A 20,654-nucleotide genomic window follows, 5' to 3' on the forward strand; every position below is an offset into this window, starting at 1 on the left:
GTGATTTAAGGCAAGTTAAAGATATATTGCATGCTTTCTAAAAAGTTTCTAAGTCCCCATCGTCTTTCGGCGATTGGCGGCATCAGTTAAAGTTAAAGTCCTCATCGTCTTTCGGCGATCGGAGGCACCAGTTAAAGACCTCAACGCCCTCGCGCGTCCTGAGGCGAGATAAAGACCTCCTCGCCGTCGAGCGAGTGCAGGCGAGGAAGAGTAAAAAGTCCTCAGTGTTTCTGGGGGAGAAAAGATGTAACCCCTTGGGCAATGTAGAGACACCAGCAAAAAGTCCTCAGTGTTTCTGGGGGAGAGGAGATGTAACCCCTGGGGCAATGTAGAGGCACCAGCAAAAAGTCCTCAGTGTTTCTGGGGGAGAGAAGATGTAACCCCTGGGGTAATGTAGAGGCACGAGTTAAAGACCTTCTCGCCGATGAGCGAGTTCAGGCGAGTTAAAGACCTTCTCGCCGATGAGCAAGTTCAGGCAAGAGAAAAAAATCCTTCTCGTCTTGAACGAGTTCAGGTATGGTGTGAAGGGCGGAAGAAGTTTGGAGGGTGGATAAGGTAGGTTCGAAGAGAACGCCTAGCCACCCGGTCTCTTGTTCTGAAGCTCAGGGAGGTAGAGAAGGATCCGAAAGGCGCCTCTACCCCCAGATAAAGGAACAATGGCCAAGTTGTGAAGCCAGGAGGAAGCTGATATCGCCAAGAGTCTTTGGCGACCAGGAGAAATTCAAGCAATGGCGAGAAAGTCAAAGACTCGTTTTGATGAAGCAGATCGGGTGAGCTGTGTCTTAAACCATTAGTTGAGTTGAAGTTCGTTATTTGAAGAGCGATTTTACGCTAAGGTTCGTTACCTTGAGGTTATAAGTTGTTAGAGTGTTATTGTTCGAAAGTCGGCGGTTCGAAGCAGTTAAGTATACATTTGCGCTTACGAAATTACTAAGTTAATTTCTGTGAAGTAAAATTATACCAGGGGAGATAAAGCAGACAGAGAAGTTATAAGAAGAAGTACAAAGGCTTTGTAATAAGGTGCGATCAGTTCAAGGTACATATACAGAAAAAGGGAAAGTCTATTACAATTATGTGTAAGGAGAAAGCATAAGAGTCGTGGATGGAGGGAAGCAATCAATCTTCAGAAGGAACAACCTTCCCGTCCACCACCTCATTGTTGAGAGACACCATGGTAAGATCCAAGTCGGGGTACAGGCAGGCGAACTGTTCCCGGGCGGCCTCGAATCCAGCAGCAAGAATCTGGGCAGAGCTCAGCTCAAGTTCTTCGATCTGTTTCTTTAGCCCCTCGTTCTGCTGCTTCAGCTCTTCAGCTTGTTTCTTGAGTTCTTCAATTGTTTCCCAAGCTTGAAGAAGGTCTTCAGTAACCTTCTTGGATTCCGCCTGCACCTGGGCCAGTTCTGCGGCGATCTTCCTGTTTCCTTCGTTGGCTTCGGCAAGCTTGGCCATGGTGTCGTCTCTCTCCTTTTCCACCTTCCCCAAGAAGACCTCCCGATCGGCTGACCTTTTTTCGAGCTTCTTTACCTTGGTGGTGTCTGCTTTGATCAACGCCTCCAGGTCAGCCACTTTGACGCGATAGGGTACCAGCTTGCTCTCCAGCTCAATCTTCTCTTGAACCAAGAGCTGCACCTTATGGCGTAGATCGGTGGCCTCCTTGCGTGCCACCCGGAGCTCTGTGCTCATAGCATCTTCCACTCGGGAGTGTTCGATCTCGGCGAGCGTTAGATTGCAAGATAACCTCTCCGCCTCAATCCTTATGGAGCGATTCTCAGCTCGGAGTGTGAAGATGTCATCCTGGAGCTTCTTGGTGGAACTCTCCACAACTTTAGATATGATGGAGGGGAAGTCCTTCGCCACCATCTTCAGTTTTGCTGAGAAGGGCTCCCACACCCTTTTGACCTCAAGAGAGAGGTTTGCTTGTGGAGGCACCGGAGGGGCTTGTTGTTGGTTCTCGCCGCCACCTTCTTGAGTTGGTTGTGGAATGAGCGCTTCTTGGCGTGGTGGCGACGTCGGGGATTCAGTGATAATGATAGGTGAATTGTGAGCACCTTCATCCCCGACTGGTGCAACATTTGCGATTGAGGCGTTTGAAGGAGGACCCCCTCCAGCTGATACATAGGGCATGGAGGCGCTCGGGGGGTTCTCCATGAAGTTGGGCTCGGCGGCCTCAACCACAGGAAGTGCGGAAGCCAAAGGAACCGCTTGGACTGGCGAGGTGGGAGCTGGTGGAGGAAGCAATGTTGGAGGTGGAGCTGGTGTGGAAGGTGGTGTGGATGTTGGAGGAGGAGGTGGAGCAGATGGTGAAGAAGGCGCCACTCTCTTCCTCTTGGTGATGAGGCCATCTTCAGTCGCCTCATCGTCTTCTTCTTCTTCTTCCTCATGAATCACTTGAGGGGTTTTCCTCTTTGGTTTCCTGAGGATAAGCTTTTTGCGCTGATTGGCGGGCTGGGCCTCGGAAGGAGTTGGGCCTTTGGGTGGCGATCTGCCCTGTACAGCGGCGATCTCCACCACTGAGTTTGGCACAGTTTGGGATCCCGACGCCAACCCGTGGGCTCGGGCGAGCGCCCTCAGTTCAGCTAGTTTTCCCTGGCCCAACATACAATCTGCATAATGCAAAGATACATGGGTTAGCTCAGAGAGAAAGATAAATGCATAACTCAGTATGCAGCAAAAGCAGATAAGTGGTGTAGAAAATAAAACCAAAGTCTTGTGCACAACAGACAAGACGCCCAGAAACAGGTTGCAGAGGTAATGTCAAGGTAATGACTTAGACGTCGAGGTGAGTTCTAACCTATGCGGACTTCGAGTTGATCTTCGAAGAACTCGAAGGAGATGAGCGTAGTGGTGAGAAAAGTAATATTGGCGTCTGCCACGCTTTTCCAAAAGAAGCACAGATCCTTGTCCAAAGCACCCATGCTGTCAGGACTTCTTGGCCTCCTGAAGCTTCCCTTGGACTCTTTATTCCCCTTGTTTACACATTACAAGGGGAAGCCGTCGAGCAGTGAGGCGTCCTTGTCGTTTAGGCGCACCTGGACAAACTTGCCTTTCCAATCCTTGTAGGATTGCTGGAAGATAGAGAGGATTGACCTCCTAGCAATCCCGTTAAGACTCACCCACAGGCGATCTCCTGGGTGCTTAGCTTCAAAGAGGAAGAGAAAGACGTCCACTGACGCTGGCAGCCCCTGATGGTCGCACATGATCTGGAACGCCCGCACGAATGCCCAGCTATTGGGATGGAGCTGGGCGGCGGCGATGTCGAGCTCGGTAAGTAGCTCCCTTTCAAAACGAGTGAAGAGAAACCTAAGTTTCACCTTCTTGAACAGAGTGGTGTATACGAAGCAGAACAACCCGTCGTTGTTCCCTTTGTCGTCGGCGCACACTGGCATGTCGGGAGGGCAAGGTAGCACCATCATCTTGTCGTCATGCTCCTTGTGGAACGACAGATGAGGCTCGTCCCCTTTCTTCAATCGAAGAACTGCCCCAGCAGAGTTTACTGAGGAGGTTTCCTTCAGCAAGGTCGGAGTGGCCCATGGGTATAATTTTTTGAAGTCTGGGGAAGGAACGGAGGCTCCTCCGGCGACAGATGGAGTAGCCTGAGCCAGGTTAGGGCGGGAGGTTGCAGGCCTCTCAGCCTGAGAAGAAGAAGCACCAAGTTCTCGCGGTGGGTTGTGTGCTTGAGATGAAGGGTTTCGTGACGAGGGAGGAGGATTTGGGGTGATCTTTGAGCGAGCCATTGCGGAAACTGCAGAGGAAAAAGAAAAGGTGATCAGGGTTTGCAGAGGCTGACTCGATCGTGAAAGAAGGGTGAAAAACGAACGAACGAAGGTTCGTTGTAACGAAGACGAAGCCCTAAGTTACGAGAAAGGAGAAACGGAAGAAACAGCCCACAACGTATGCACCAGACAGTTAATGGATGATGCGAATCGGTTAAAATGCAGGAAAAATCAGCAGAAGAAGTAAAGGGAGTACCTTTTTATGATCGGAAGAGCAATGAAGGAAGTTGAGGATTCAGGAGGGTGAAGAGTGTCGTGAGCTTTTGCAGAAGAAGCTTGAAGCGTTTGAGAAAGCAAGAAAGTGATGGAACAGTGGAGCGGAATGGGTTTAAGGGTTTTTCGAATGGGTTTGGGAAGCGCAAACGACAATTAAAGGTAACCGTTGATGAAGCCACGTGTTGAGCGATGGGAGGAGTGTTTGGTGGAGCGTCAGGAAAGCAGAAAGTACAACCGCTTGGAATTCTGCGCCAGCGCCACGTAGATCGGTATTGACGTGACTCCTTTAGTCTTTTCGCTGGACAAGTCTTCGCTTAAGACTGGGGGGCTTGTGTACCGCCCTGGTAGTCGGAAGTGATGACGTGACATCAAGCTATTGTATAGGCGTGTTGATGGGACGCCTGGCTAGCAGAAGAGAAGGAAGTCGGGGGGCTCGTGTAGTCGCCAGTTATTAAGTTGGCGTGCTCCGATCTCCAGCACACCAGAACCAGCGGTCACCGGGTTAAAGATGAAGTCGCCAGATGTAAACCCAGGCGACCAAGTGATTAGAGATCGCCGAAACAAGGACATCGCCGGAGATGAAGGCAGATAGACATTTCCCAGCTGGCCAGAGGACGAGGTCGGGGGACAGCTTGCTTGAGCATACACGGTGAAACAGGTGTTGCAGATCATGAAGGCGGCCGGCGAGACCACAGGGAAGGTGTGTACGAAGGCACCCCTAACTCGCCATCCAGAAGAGATCGCGCTCCAAGACAACTATGCACTGAGTAGTATCATGCATAGGTAACTTAGCCAAAGGAGAGTCAGAAGTAGCGCCCAAGTCAAGGAGGCTCCAGATGATGGCACGTGTACAGCTGGATGCGAGCCACGTGTCCAGATGTGTAACTGCCAGGAGAGAGAAAGTGTCCAGGTATATAAGAGTTTCTCAACGAACTTCTGAGGTACGCACGTTCAGATTGTCTTCTTTACGCTTGCGAGTTCTTGAGTACACTGTGAGAGAGAACATTGCACGGTTCCTTGAGAGTTCTTGAGTGTTACTCTTAGTAATTGGTGGTTCAGTCACTGACTTGGGCGTTGGAGTGCGATCGGCCGCAGCGGCGCCGTTTCGTCTTTTGCAGGTTCTTGAGGTGGATCGCGGCGAAGGACGGAGGCAAACACGGCGCATACGTCGATCCAAGTTTGACGAGGCAAAGCTCCAGCGTTTTGGTCAACAGGCAGGATCAGATACTTATAAGTGAAGTGTTTAATTCAAAAAAATATTTGTTGAATTTTTAAAAATTTTAGCACGGTTTTAACACAATTTTAAAAGGTATAAATACAATAATTTTCTAAAAACTCAAATTTATAGTATAAATTTTTATTATGATTATAAAAATAAGAACAAATTCTTTTGAACCAGTTATGAAAAATATCTTCCTACGCTCCCAAAAAATCTGGAACATACTTTTGCACATAAATATTTATTTTCAATTTATATAATTCAAAATTATATAATATATAGATCGGTGTCCCCCGTATCCTACATTTTAGAGATTATACGCATCTCCGTATCGATATCCGTGTCGTGTCGTGTCAGTGTCCGTATCCATATCTGTGCTACATAGGTACACACGACTTCGAATGAGATATACAAAATATTTATCATTTAAATTGAAGTATACTTAACACGACTTTCCCAATTATATAATTATTTTAAATTTAAAAAAAAACAGACCGCTTATATAAAACAAGTTCGCATCATCTCAAGAATGTTGAATGTTCCAGAATTTTATAGACGCATTTGCTCTTTGACATACAATTCCACAAACTTCACAAATATCAACTAATAATTTGAATAACGAGTATCTGTTTTTCTATTTTTATGCAACAAACCATCTCTCATATATTCCTATATGTCACAAATAAAATTGAAAAGAAAAATTCACATACACACAACTCACCCAATATTTTTGAATGAATTAAATTGAAATGAAATTCTGTATCTGGAAGTGGATATGTTTGGACGTAAAATTATTAAAAGAGAGAACTTTACTGTTAATATTTTTGTATTATTAATAAAGGAGCTCTAAAAAATTCCATCAAACTTTTACTAAAATAAGTTTAGTCTTTAACTGAACATGGTTAACTTCATAAAAGAGAAAAATGTCAGCAGGTACTAAAACCACTAAACAAAAAATTAATAATTTTTATTGACAAATATATATTTCAATTTAAATTTGTGTAAGAAAAGGCCATAAAACAAATATTGGTATTGTTTTGGGGAAAGAAGAGTGTGGGACCCGGATAAATAAGGGACAAAGTGGGAAAAGTCAACAACAGTTCATCTTCAAAACCGCTTCTTTCTTCAATTTCTCAGTTCGTCAATGGTGACTGCTCTCTTTATCAGCCAATCACAAAATTTAGAATTTTCAGTGTATTTTTAACTTTTATTGCCACTAATAGTATATAAATACTGTTGTACTATGTCTTCATTTATATATACACACAGAGAGACAGAAAAATAGAAAGAGAGAGAGAGAGAGTCTAACTAGAAAATTTTTCTTTTCTTTGAAAACCTAGTGAGACTCTGTGTCAGACTTTGTGAAGTGAACCCCATCAGAGTCCCAGAATCATGAAGAAAGGAAACTTGGGGCTTGGTCTCAAACTCTCAGTTCCTGTTTCTGATCAATCTAATTTTGCCAAGTTCCTGTGAGTCTCTCTTTCTATCCCTCTCTGCGTTGTGCGTGATTGTGAATGTGATTGGTTAATTATGGTTGGGTTTTGACCAAATGGAATTGTTGGTATGTGGGGGTGTTGTAGGACTGAAAGTGGGACTTTTAAGGATGGGGATCTGCTTGTCAACAGGGATGGAGTTCGAATTGTTTCTCAGAGTGATGTCGAAGCTGTAACATATTTCTCTCACCTTTTTCTTTTCCTAAAGAATATATCTTTTTGTGCATTCTTGCGTCTGCAGATTGTTTATTTCTTTGTCTCAGTAAATGGCCAATCCGATTGATGAATTGATTATTTTCTTAAAGAATATATCTTTTTGTGCATTCTTGCCTTTGCAGATTGTATATTTGTTTGTTTCAGTAAATGTCCATCCTATTGGTCAGTTGTTTCTTTTTGTAAAGAACATATCTTTTTTGTGTATTCTTGCCTTTGCAGATTGTTTATTTGTTTGTTTCAATATATATCCACTCCGATTGCTCAATTGTTTCTTTTCTTGAATTTGATCTTTTGGATCTGATGAAATGCATTGTAATAAGGGATTCCTGATTTTTCTGTACATTCATTGTTATCAGGTTTCAAACCCAAGTGGAGTATTGTATGTTTTGAAATGAATAAAAAAATTGCGAGGTGGATTATTTGCTGTTTTCCCTGGCCCTTATTTTCTTGTATATGTTGGTGGGTTGGTGGCGGTTGTAGTGGCGGTTGTAGTGGCGGTGATGGGGCTATCCTTTGCTACTGTTTTTCAAAGTGAAGCAAATTTGTTAACGATGTTCTACATTTTATATCTTATTGGTGTAGTGTCTTTAATCAAATGGAGAACAAGTTGCACGTTTATCAAGTGAAACTGAGCTCAGCACAAGTCATCCAATTCACGAGCCACTAAACAAATCGAGTCTTTAAATTCATTTCCCTGTAAAACAAAGTTTGTTGCACAAAATTGTTTGCATTGTCCTCTTCTTCCTTTATAATCAACACTTTCAGCAATTTCTGACGTATTAACTGTTAATCATGATAAAAAAACATCAATCTGACTAATTATAATGGAAAACTTCGTACCCTTACTCTTATATGGTCAATACATTGTAGAAAACAAAATGAGTTAGTAGTAGATACCCATGTTTTTATCAGTGACCAAGTTTAAATTTATTCCTGCTAAACTTCACATATCTATAGCTGTGCATTCCAACAGTGATTTATGGTATAAAAAGAGCAGCACTTGGGAGGCTTGAATGTTGGACTTTCTGCATTTTTTACCCCGTCAAAATATGCAATACATGTGCTGGTTGAATTTCTGACAATTTATTGTATATGGTTTTAAAATTCGTGATATGTTTTCAGGCACCTCCAATCAAGCCTACAGACGACCAGTTAACTTTGGCAGATGTAGATGTCATCAAAGTTGTTGGAAAGGGAAATGGAGGGGTTGTCCAATTGGTACAACACAAATGGACTAGTCAGTTTTTTGCATTGAAGGTACACTTGCTGCATGTTGCATACGGTGCTTTGAATTTGCATAGTCTGTTCTCTTATTTCTAGTTCATTTATCCTTGTATTGGCATTCCCTACCCTTTTACATACTTTCTGATGATGCCATTCCCCTCACCATTACATCCATTTCTTTGAGCTTTGAATTAGTGCTTAATGATTTAATTTCATTTGCAGTAGTTTATTTCATTCAAATAGAAATTTAGTTCACTGCAAATTTGTTGCTGGTGCTTTCCTTGTTATGTCAGAACACGATACAAACCAATAATAGGAATGGGAAAGAAAAGAAATGTTTTATTTAATAGGTGAAGAGAACCAGGGATAGGAGTTACATCTCTCCTCCAAGGGTCTTTCCTCCAAGGTTTTCCCGTTCACAAAGAGCCAGTGTTCTATTTACAAGTGACAACTTATTCCTGAATCCAGCTATCGTACCTCCTTCCCTATTTGTATCTAATTAGTCTCTCTGACTAACTAACCGATTAATATTCTAGATCCGAACTTTGCACCTCAGGACTGTGTTTAACATCTAAACTCCCCTTCTCCTTTCCTCTGATTTAAGGGGGTTCTCATCCCTAGGAACTTGTATATATTAATCAATCATCTTAAGGAGATGCTGAATCAGTTATAACGAAATAGGTAACTGTGGGAGGGAGCTGGTCCTTCTCTAGAGTTGGCTTTTCTTTAATGTCTCAGTCTTTTCTTTTGCAATCGGATAGTTATACAACATTTTTACTCTGTTTTTCTATTTTATTTTGATACCAACAAACTAATAAATTTCTTTTTGTTTATATAAAAACCTTAATATTTGTCACTTATATCTGCATTCTTCACAATTCAGGTCATTCAAATGAATATTGAAGAGTCTATGCGAAAGCAGATTGCACAAGAGCTGAAAATTAATCAACAGGCACAGTGTCCTTATGTTGTTGTCTGCTATCAATCATTTTATGAAAACGGTGTCATATCAATCATCTTAGAGTACATGGATGGGGGTTCCTTAGCTGATCTACTGAGGAAAGTTAAAACAATTCCAGAGCCTTTTCTTGCTGCCATCTGTAAGCAGGTAAGAAGAAAGGAATTTACGTTCAGTCTTGTACCCGCAATACTTTTCACTGAATCCCAAACAAGATCTGATCTCTTTCTCTTTTAATGATGTAGGTGCTGAAGGGTTTAGTTTACCTTCACCATGAAAAGCATATTATCCACAGAGACTTAAAACCCTCTAATTTGTTAATAAATCATATAGGAGAAGTAAAGATTACTGACTTTGGTGTGAGTGCAATTATGGAAAGTACATCTGGTCAAGCAAATACCTTCATTGGAACTTACAACTATATGTCTGTGAGTAATAGGTGCAACTATATTTATCAATTTACCTCCAGAATATACCAGTGTTGCCTAGAATATAACATTCACTGCCAATTTTACAGCCAGAGAGAATCAATGGAAACCTGCGAGGCTACAACTACAAAAGTGATATATGGAGTTTGGGGCTGATATTGCTTGAGTGTGCTTTGGGGCGATTTCCATATACACCAGAAGATCAAAGTGAAAGTTGGGAAAGCATTTTCGAGCTTATTGAAACCATTGTTGATAAACCTCCTCCTATTCCTCCATCTGAACAATTTTCTACAGAATTTTGCTCATTTATCTCAGCATGGTAAGTGTTAGGTATGATACTAGTTGTGTGCAGACAAGAATCTTTATCCATTAAAAGAAAATGAAACACAACCACACACATAAAGAACACTAACGTAACTTTAGCAGTTTCTTCAAGATCATCCTGACATTAGTGTGAATGTTTGAGGAGTTTTATTTTGCAGAAATGTAATGCACTTGCCATACCTACGAACCATTATTTTATTTAGAATTATATTTTTAAGGTGTCTTTCTTAATTTCTTTGAACAAACATGTGTTTGAGCATATAGACGTTAGCATTTCCGTTATTCTGATGGCTTTTATGCCAGAAACTCCGTTTTACTATGTGTCTGCTGATCTTCCTTATTCAATCTTCGTGTTGTTTAGTCTACAGAAAGACCCAAAGAATCGACTGTCAGCTCAGGAATTAATGGTATATGTAAATCTTGCTTATGTACACATACCACGGAGAATATTGTCTTTCTCATGCTAAATATCTGATTGAAATTTCAGGAACATCCTTTTGTCAACTTGTATGATGACTCGGAGGTGAATCTTTCATCTTACTTCTCCAATGCTGGATCTCCTCTTGCTACCTTGTAAAGGTTTGTATTCCAATCTTGGACTCTACTATAATTTATAAATTGAAGTAGAATGTTATTCTTTTGTTGTTTATTTAAGAATCTATCAGGTTTTCTTAAATGGAGATCCCTATATGAGTATAATGTAGATCATAGGCAAAAGTAGTTTTTCTTCTGTATTGAGGAATTTGTTTGTTTTGGAGCTCATTTTTTTTTAAGTTGACGAGATCCTTTGTTATGAAAGCTTGTCCTATTTGGTTATGATTCTTGAAATTCAGATATTGTTTCCTAAATCACAATGGTAGGATGTACTTTAATGCAACCATCCAGTTTCAGACACTAGTATTTCTGGATATTTAGTATTTCTAAACAGTGGATGTTGTTTGTAACCAGTTTTTCTTTTTCTGTTGTAGAACACTGCTTGCAAATATGAGGAGCGTTTGCAGATGGGTTGAAGAACCAGCTCCTAGAGTTACGTCAAAGATTATTCTGTACTTAGTTGTTGAGTGATTGAGTTCAAGGATTTGTTGAGAAACTTAGAGTTGCAAGGGTCAAGAAATTACAGCAAAATGTTTAAAGTTTTATGATTGCAACAGAATGTATCAATGGGATTTGCCTGAGTTGCTGATAATATGATCTGATGTACAAACCTTTATGAGATAAAGGTTTTGTCGGGCAGTCCCAAATGAACGTTAAATTTGAGTCACGCTAGCTGACAGTTTCTCAAGCTATATTTGAGACTTTGTATTTGGTTAAGTCTTGTCAAATTGCCTGATTGATGTTGGAGTTTTTATTGCGTGAAAATTACTAACAGTCAAATTTACGAGTGGCTCCAAGGTGCGTATGTAATAAACTATTTTCTGAACAATTGATTAACTAACACAATGTTGGCTCATAAATTTTTCAAAATAAAAAAAAAAATGTTATGCTTGGAAAGCTCCCACAGAGACTCGGTGAAATCTCATCCAAGCTGAATGTACCCTTGTACAGTGCGAATCTTAGCATATATAACTTAGCCCTGGTGAAAAACTGAGGGGCTAAAATGTGCCAATGGCTCTAAAATACAATAAATAAATAGCTTAAAATGAAGATGTTCCAGAAGTGAAACACATCACTTTAAGGCTTTCTCTTAATTTTTCTTTGAGCCTTTAAGTCTATCACAATTACAGAGATGTTATCTTGGCTTCCCCTGTGAATGGCAAGCTTTGTTAGATACTCTGCAGCAGACTGTGCTGCCGGATCAGCTCCTTCGCCAAGTCCTGTTGCTCCGTTTTCACCAAACTTTTTGTGCCAAACAAGGATTCTCTTCCTAGCAACCTCGCAGGCTTCTTCATTTGTCATTACATCCCATAAACCATCACTTGCTAGAATGAGACACTGATCATTTTTCTCTCTACGCACAATATTGACTTCAGGTTCTGGAATTATCCATGGCTTGAGGTATCTATCACCTGTAGTTGAATAAGAAGAAAATTTAGTCTAAAGAGATTATATTTATGTAGCAAAAAAGGTGCACACCGAAATGATGATGAAGGAAACGTACTAAAGCCACTTTCTGTTCCAAAGATTAACTTTTTAATGTCTTTGGACATGAAATATTGTTACATGGTACAATTTATCGTGTTTCCAGATAATTTTATTTGAGTTGTAACTCATAACGTAATTGAAAATCCGAGTTACTTGGATGTAAGAATTTATTGTGATAATGGACAATGATTGTTTCAGATAATTTCTCCCTTCCACATTGAATAAAAGAAACTAACAACAATGTAATAACCCTTTAAAGTTTATTCACCAAAATCAAGGAAATGATTTTCTATTTTTAATGCATTTTTAAGTGCATTACCTATTATATTCGTTTTAGTTTTCTCTTTTTTATATGCATTTTCTCTCTATGTTATCATAACTAATCTTTTTCTCTTCATATTGATTAATTAAGAGTATAATTGAAAAAAAAATATTACTTTAAAATAATAAATAAAAATAAACAACTTTTTTTTATCAAAAACTGACAACTAAGAAGAAACAATAGACTACCAATAAAAAAAAACACTTGTTGCAAAAACAAGTTACCGTGAAACTTCCAAAAGTTAAAACAAAACACATCAATGACATGAATAAAACAGTGTTTGCATTCAACTGCATGATATAAAGTTGCAAGAAAACCAATGATGTTCTAGAGATGATGCAACAGATTCATACCTATGGACCTTGACATTGCCAAGACACCAAGAACTCGATATCCTTTCCAATGTATGACTCTTCCTCCTGCAGCTTCTATCCTTGCCCGCTCGTCCTCTCTATTTGGCTGCAAAACAGGAAGTTAAGTTACCTCTATCCGCCAACTTCAGCTTCTAATATAAATTCATCAAAATACTATGAAACTAGAATGAAATGCCTTACTTTGTGGTCAGAAGACAGTGGCATGGCTTCTTTTCCACGGTATAAGACAGTTCTTGAATCTCCACAATTTGCAACTATTATGAGGGTTTCACTTAAAATAGCGACCACTGCAGTGGAACCAGCAGTCTCAGCAGCAACGGGTTCAATATGAGACTCAGATCCACCACTGTTGTTTCCATTATTACTTGCACCAGTTCCTCCAACCTCATCATCTACTCTCTGAAAACAATTCATGAATGCTTTCTTCCAATGGTCCTGCCAATCATCCCTCCCATTTGTTTCAGCCAAACTTGATTGTGCAGCCTCTATCTCCTCAATCAATACTGAATGAAGACGTTCCTGGCAGTAGTTAGCAACCTATCACAACAGCACCCCATCAGTGAAACATTAATTTCAACAATACAATTTGTATGATTTGGCAGTATTTCTAAGGCATACCTGAAGGCCCCCATGTCCATCGTAGACGGCGAAAAAGTGGGCTAGTGACTGTTTTTCGTTCTCATTTACGTGGTCATTCATCAGCATCTGTGAAGGAACTTGAAAAAGTTGAGGCTTAACAGAAATAACATCTTCCATCTCCTGTCTCATTCCGCAAATTGATGAATAACCCCACAGAGGGCCACTATTCGATTCCAAAGCATTTTTGTTGCTTGTTGTCCATGTTTTATTCTCCCCACGCAACTGGTCAAGAAGCACAGCAGATAATTTAGGATCAGACTCATCAGATCCACTTTGATCCTCACTAGTAATGTCCATTGCAACAGAAACTGTGTTTTCCACTGGCTTCATTGATGGACACGGCTCGTTTGCTCCAGACATGCCATGAACATCATCATTAACATTCATGGTGATTGGTGATTCTGTTTCAGAATAACTAGCCTTCAAAGGCACAGCTTCCTCCCTACAAGAATCACTTTGGCCATTAGCCACAGAGCTTGAATTATGTAGACAGTGAAAATCCACAGCTACCATTACTTCATCTTCCTTTCTAGCCTTGTGATGGGTTTCATTCAAAACCCAATTACTCTCACATTCAATAATCATTTCTGAGAGAAGGGCATCTCCAACTTGATTCTCCTTTACCTCCGCAGATACCGTAATCTGGTGCTGCAGACTAACATCTGCATGGCTTTCACTTCCAACAGAATATGACTGACAACACTCCACTGCAGGATTTAACATCAAAGCAGCCGCTGCAGTATTTGCCATAAGCTTCAGCCCTGTTATCTCCATGTGAGTTGTCACAGCAGACTCTTTTTGAATCAAATTTCCAACACCAAGTGTAAAAGGTACTGCAACACTCGAAGATATTTCCTCCATTTACTTTGCCTTGTAGCAATAGTCTTCTTATCCTTCAGTATCCAATAAGTTGCTATCCCTTTAACCACTTTTTCCACCCTTTTCCCTCAAGCCTCCTTTCTATTGTATAATTCCAATCGGCATCAAAACACCAACAAGGCTCCTACCGCAAGAAATTTAAGAGGTTGAAAACCAACCCCCTAAGAAATCAGTCAAATAATACAGTGCAATAAAACTCAATCCTAAGGTTCTATTATTCGCTTAGGGCATCAAAGACTAGAACAAAATAAACGATCCACAAGATCCTTTCTGAAATCACCTGTTTTAGATTTTATAAGCCAAGAGCACACAATTGATGACCCAAAACCTTTTATTCCTTCCTCTGTACGAGAACCCTGGAAAACCAGACAACAAATTGTATAAGAAACCAGCAGCAGCAAATATTTGACAACGTCAATGCCTTGTCTCTCTCTAGCAAAGGGAGACAAGGGAAATGGGGTCACTGGAAGCGAAAAAATAGCTAAGAAATAATAGAGGTTTCCTAGATCTGAGGCAAGTCACCCCAGCCACTGAAATTTCCTTTCCCTGGTTTCACCTCTTCTGTACCTTTCATGCAAGCCTTCACCACCACCCACCCTCCAAATGAATAATCATATCAAACCAAAGGCAAATAATTTCGGTCACGTCAACTCATACCCACTCTGTGCCTTCACCATCTATGCTCAAACTATGCCTAGATTCCATCTCTAAAGTGTACTCAGTTTAATTAACATCTACAAATAAGAAAAGGGACATAACATTAATTGAGCAACACGAGTCCTGAGTTATTTACCTTCACAAACAGTGATGAAAAGTGAGAGAAGGGAAGGAGGAACAGAAACCTTAACAAACTATATGCAGTAGGAACACAGTAATTCATTCATCAGTTTTCATTTCAGACAAATAAAATAGAGAGAGAGAAAGAGAGAGAGAAGAGTTTCAGCTTTTGAAAAATAAATTATTACGCAACAGATGACTATGTTTTATTTTTTTATTTAATTTTATAATTTTCTTTGGAAACAAAAAGAAAATGCAGAAACAAAAAGTAAATGAATTATGAGCAGGCTTTGGATTTCTTCCTCTGAGGGTCGACACGTAGCCCTTTGTTTTTGTGAAAAATAATATAAAAAAAGGGTTGAGTTTTGTTACATCGTTTCCCAAGGAAAGGAACCTTTTTTATATTTTTGTTGTTGAATCCACCAATACAAGATTAAGACGTGGAAGTCATTCCAATCTCAGTCTCTCTCATCCATTATGGACTTTACTATCTTTTCCAAATCTGCTGTCTTTTTATACTCTTATTCATTCTTCATCAAACCTTGAATCAACCACAACATTATTTTTTCCATTTTAATTGGAAAAACCACGCACGGAAACTAGAGGGCCAGTACGAGGAAGCCACGTCGGCGTCTCAATCGAGAACCTAAGTTCCTAGGTAGATTACATGTACGAAACAACTTCTAACATAATAATACCAAAATAGACTGTAATAAAGCATTTTTTGTTATTATTTTTACTTTATCGAGCTATTTTACTATTTTTTGGCTGTCTGTTTTTTCTTTTTGTTTATGTTACTTGAAAAAATCTATTTTGATTTGCCACTATTCATTTTTTAACATAATCACCTTTAAATAAATAAATATTTCCATTTTTATAAATGTATGCAGTTTTTTTAAATAAGAAAAAATCTAAAAGAATATTGTACCGTTCTAGATTTGATCAGACATATACCTATTAAAGACAAGTCGGATATATTTCATTTCGGCTTTGATGAATGTTCGCACACATGTGTTCATCAAAGTTTTGGTTTGATTTTAACTTGACCTTTTTTACTTAAAAACTCATACTACTCTTTAAGATAAATGTATCGAACGGTTGGACTTAGTTACAAATATTTTTTACAAACCTTTTCACGTCTCTCACTCGACTCAAGGCTAGGGGGGTTGTGTAGCGTCCTGGATTTGATTAGACATATACCGATCAAAGCCCAAGTTGGACTTATTCCATTTCGGCCTAAAACATGAGAAAGTCCATGACGAAATAAAATTAACCATGATTTTTTAGACTATAATTATAAACTCCCACATTATGGTAGTGTAATAATATTAATTTAGATAAATATATTATGGGAATTAATCTTATTAAAGTACACTTAACGTGATTTTAATGCACAATATTTTGAATGCTCTGATTTACCTGCACAATGTCCCTGGTTATATTGAATAAATGTTTTGATTTACTTATGTAATAGTGTCACATTAATATGCCACATTAAAATCAGGAGAAATAGTGTCAAAGATACAAGCCCGTTAACACTTATAAATAGATGACCACTCACAGATATTATCTCAACTCGAATTTTAGCACTATATTTAATATATACACAAAACAAAATTTGATGCTCTTTTTGACTTGAGCGTTGTAGTATTTTCTACAAGTGGAGTTTCCCTCATTCATTGGAGGCTAAATCATTGGAGCTTGAAGGGAGATCAAAGGGAGACCACTCGGACCCCATCCAGATTCCGACCGATCTTGTTTTGACGAGAACATTTGACACCAACGGTTCCTACTACCATCACTCACTTAGAATACATTATTTTAATATTAATTTTACTTTTAATAAGATATATTTTTTATCACAATTTTAACTATTGATTTTGAAAAAAAAAATGAGAGCTGCAATTATCAATGAAGAATGTTTAATTTTTATTTTATATCAATGAAAATCATTTTTTAATATAAAATAAATAATTCAATAAAGTATATACTTAAACAATGGTAATGGTGAAGTGATTCATTTTAGTACAATCTTGAAAGTTTATGAGGTTATAATAAATACAAACATGGAGAAATAGTGTCGAAGATATGACCACTCAGAGGGAGTATCTCAACTCGAATTTTAGCACTATATTCACTATATACACAGAATTTGACGCTTTTACTGACTTGAACATCAGAATATTTTCTGCAGGTGGAGTCTCCCTCATTCCGTGGAGGCTAAATCACTGAAACTTGAAGGGAGACAACTTGAAATCCATCCAAATTTCGACCGGTTTTATTTTGGCAGAACAAGTATCAGATCTAATTAAAATACAGTTTTGAAAATTTTCTCACATTATTTGTCGATTCTTTTAAAAGATTGTATCTATAATCAAATATAAGTTAGATTCTTTTAAGTGGAGTGAACATATTTTTTACGTTTTAATAGTATTTGAAGTTATTTCTATTCTCATTTTTTTTCTAATAATTATGATATATGTTTACATCCTTATTCTTTTACTTCATTTAAGTTGAAAAGTTACAAAATAAAATAAGTGAAATTATTGTTTTTGTTGTAAAAAAATAAAACTTATAAGCGAATTCCTATAATTTGTTTCTATTAGTACATTTGTTATTCGTTTATAAGTTTACTCTTTAATATGGTATCATCATAATCTTTTAAAGTCTCTCCTAACGAAAGTTTGTTGGATTTATTAGATCACCTGCTATCGGGTTGTTATCGGACCACTCAAAAATATATAGTATCACACACGAGTTGGTAGCCTTGACGCGATGTGATGTTGGAGATCCCTCATCGACTAAAGATTAGAGCATTTCATAATATATAACCTCACCTTATAAATCGATTTTATAAGGTTGAATTAAGTTTAAAGTCTACTTCTTATATGGTATCAAAGTTATTTAGAGCCTATCTTAGCAAGAATTTGTTGTTATCGGATCACCCATTATATAATCTCACGTACAATTTCTTAAAAATATTAATTACAAAAATAATTAGAAAATGTACTAAAAATAAGAACAAATGGTAACTTATTTTTTTTCCAAAATATGTCATCATAGTTCAAATTACAATTAAAATAAACTTTGGAAATACAATCATACTGAATTTACAATCAAAATAAAGTAAAATAAGATAACAAGTTCTATATATATTCTAAAAGAGAAAATCATGGTTGCACTTGTAACATTTGGTTTCGTGCGGAAGTTGGTATCAAATGCATTGAAGATAAACTTAAATTAAGGTACATCCCTCAAATGTTTAGGAGGTTTGTGTCAATTTGGTAACTTAAACTAAATCATCCACAATTTCAACATGTGAATAGAGATGTGTAGCAACTTAATGCAGCACATGTGCAATTACCTCTCTAACTTCCTTTTTCTTCTTTAAAATTGGATGTGGACATCAATCATGTTTTCGTGTCATTTAGTTGGATTTTATGAGACCAATCTTTAGTATTAAACACCAATGTACTTTTTCTTTAATTTTTGTTTACAATCATATTTTCATCTACATCTTTTAATGTTGGATAATATTTAAGGTTTTTATTGTTCATTTCTTAACCAAAGAGGTGAACATTAAAGACAGTCGTTAACATAAGTGAAGTATAACAACTCAAATATCATTGGTAAATTTTTAATGACCAATTAAACAACATTCATGTCAATAAGATACACCATGTTGATCATGTCAAGAACATGACTAATATATCCCTTTTAGAATCTTTAAATAATATTACTTGATTATTTCATGTAAAAAGTATTTATTTTTTTAATCCTACATAAAATAGGCCATGTTTTCTTTAATTATATTCCAATTAAATAAGGTTATTATGAAGAATAAAAGTATTTTTATTTTCAAATCTTATAATAAAATTGTTCTAATTAAAAAATATGATAAAAGTAGAAGAATGATGTGAATAAAATAATTTGATTGAGATGAGATGAGATGAAGTGGAAAGAGGTGAGAGAAGAAAAAAATAGTAAAGGGTGTGTGTGTTTCTCTTTGTATTATTAAATTGTATTGGAATTGGAAAGAAAGAAAGGCATGACAGAGAGACAACACAACACCTTCCCTTTGTCTCCACGTGTTCTCCATCTTCGCTGCTGACCAACCGACCATATCATTTTCATTTCCTTCTCTCTCTCTCAAGCTATGCCTGTCTTCTTCCAAGCCTAAAAAGGAAAATAAAGTTACCAAAATATTATTTATTAGCCAAATTCATAAAAAAATTCAAAACTAAAAGGATTAATTTTAGATTTAAAAAACAAATAGCAAATTATTCTGATACGGCACTATTTAATAGAACAAAAAAAAGTGAAGCATTGATTATCATAAATTACTTCAACGGATAAGAAAATATTTTCATAAATTGACAGTCTAAATATTCTTTTAATCATATTTATTAGAACTATTTCAATACTATTATATAAAAAGTCCGCGAAATTCATTTCTTCGTGTTAATACTACCAGTATCATATTCATGTAGATAGATAAATACACAATTTATTTCCCGTGATTTTATAACAAAAGATGTTTAATTTGTTTTCTTCCACCTACTCTATTTCTTTATATAATTTATATATATTGAACAATAATGTTATCTTTTAATTATCTAATCTATAATGATTTTTTTGTGAAAGTCAAACTATAGGAGTGAATTCAGCATACGTAACTTCAAGCCACTTTATTACATCCATGAAGACCAATACGATTCATGTATGTAAACTGTTGAGCAGAATAGTTTGAAAACTAATATACAGATATCAGCAGGCATCCGTAGAGGATTGAAACGAACTTCACAACTATAATGTTATGTGCATGTCTGTTCTAGATTAATCCCGATTTACGAGCTTGTTCAACAGAATTTTACTCTCACAAAGTTTTTCCGTTGAATGTAGTCTTATATTAAATCCAATTATGTGTCTTTGTTTTGTAGCACTATTCTTAATTTTGAAGCAGATAGCCATGTAAGGCATGTAATAATTAAAAACTAAATCGTTGACTTGTTTATGGGGTTAAAACTGTGCATTCAAGACATAGATAAAAATGGACACCGAGTCCCAATATAAAGGAAAACCCTGGCTTCAGCAACATATAATATATAGAGGACGTCAGGCTTAAGGAGGAAGATATTCCATGAGTGCCACATGCTACTAATCAATGGATAGTAACCAAATTACTACTAGCGCGTTTGATGTCACACTGCAATTTTACTACAATAACAATAGCATAGTCTCTTCAACAATATACTCAACAAAATTTAAATAGAAAGCTGGAGGTTAGGAAGGTCGGAAAGGATTCAGAGGTTACCTCTCAGCATACAAGGAACTGCAGCTCAATTTCATCAGTGAAGAAAATTCCCTTGCATGTTGGTTAATTTGTCACAAAGGTGAATCCTATCAAGAATATTAGAAATACTCCAGAAGATCCCCCTTCAATCTTCAAAGGTTGGAATTCATCCATCTACAGAATCTCAGAAGTCAAAATCAACTAGAATGGCTTACTGTAATATCAGGCAAAACGTTTAGTCCCTACTTTACTTCCACACTCAACTGGAGACGAGAGAATGAGCGATGATATTCCTAGAATCTGCCCCATATACCCAAAGTAACACAGGAACTGGATTATCTGGTGCAACGTAGACAACAATCAGTTTATCACATTAGCTTCAGTATCAGTTTTTCCAAGAAAATCTAGTACAATAATGTGGATAATACCTGGATGAA

General features: G+C 37.7%; 2 protein-coding genes and 1 long non-coding RNA gene across 5 annotated transcripts; 1 reads left to right on the forward strand and 2 right to left on the reverse strand.

The window, feature by feature from the left end:
• Nucleotides 1-6,242: 6,242 nt before the first annotated feature.
• Nucleotides 6,243-11,197, forward strand: LOC137807203 (mitogen-activated protein kinase kinase SIPKK). The gene is made up of 9 exons (XM_068607701.2): nt 6,243-6,677; nt 6,789-6,873; nt 8,040-8,174; nt 9,025-9,249; nt 9,345-9,527; nt 9,617-9,846; nt 10,213-10,258; nt 10,339-10,430; nt 10,820-11,197. The coding sequence occupies exons 1-8, from the start codon at nt 6,601-6,603 to the stop codon at nt 10,426-10,428; spliced, it is 1,071 nt and encodes a 356-aa protein (XP_068463802.1). The 5' UTR covers nt 6,243-6,600; the 3' UTR covers nt 10,429-10,430; nt 10,820-11,197.
• An 81-nt stretch (nt 11,198-11,278) lies between these two features.
• Nucleotides 11,279-15,068, reverse strand: LOC137807202 (protein phosphatase 2C 50). 3 transcript variants are annotated; one of them, XM_090300716.1, is made up of 7 exons: nt 14,990-15,068; nt 14,805-14,881; nt 14,428-14,503; nt 13,248-14,271; nt 12,810-13,166; nt 12,609-12,714; nt 11,279-11,857 (listed from the first exon to the last, which is right to left on the reverse strand). In XM_090300716.1, the coding sequence occupies exons 4-7, from the start codon at nt 14,127-14,129 to the stop codon at nt 11,523-11,525; spliced, it is 1,680 nt and encodes a 559-aa protein (XP_090156842.1). In that variant the 5' UTR covers nt 14,130-14,271; nt 14,428-14,503; nt 14,805-14,881; nt 14,990-15,068; the 3' UTR covers nt 11,279-11,522. The 3 variants fall into 3 exon arrangements, with proteins under 3 accessions (XP_090156842.1, XP_068463801.1, XP_068463800.1); XM_068607700.2 differs by having other exon boundaries at nt 14,715-14,881; XM_068607699.2 differs by lacking the exon at nt 14,805-14,881 and having other exon boundaries at nt 14,941-15,068.
• A 3,821-nt stretch (nt 15,069-18,889) lies between these two features.
• On the reverse strand, nt 18,890-20,441 carry LOC137807205 (uncharacterized). Its single transcript, XR_011080486.1, has 2 exons — nt 20,239-20,441; nt 18,890-19,100 (listed from the first exon to the last, which is right to left on the reverse strand). It is a non-coding gene; the product is annotated as an uncharacterized LOC137807205 (long non-coding RNA).
• Between the last annotated feature and the right edge of the window lie 213 nt (nt 20,442-20,654).

The sequence above is a fragment of the Phaseolus vulgaris genome, chromosome 3, assembly GCF_051622355.1.
Source record: "Phaseolus vulgaris cultivar YP4 chromosome 3, ASM5162235v1, whole genome shotgun sequence".
NCBI lineage: Eukaryota > Viridiplantae > Streptophyta > Magnoliopsida > Fabales > Fabaceae > Phaseolus > Phaseolus vulgaris.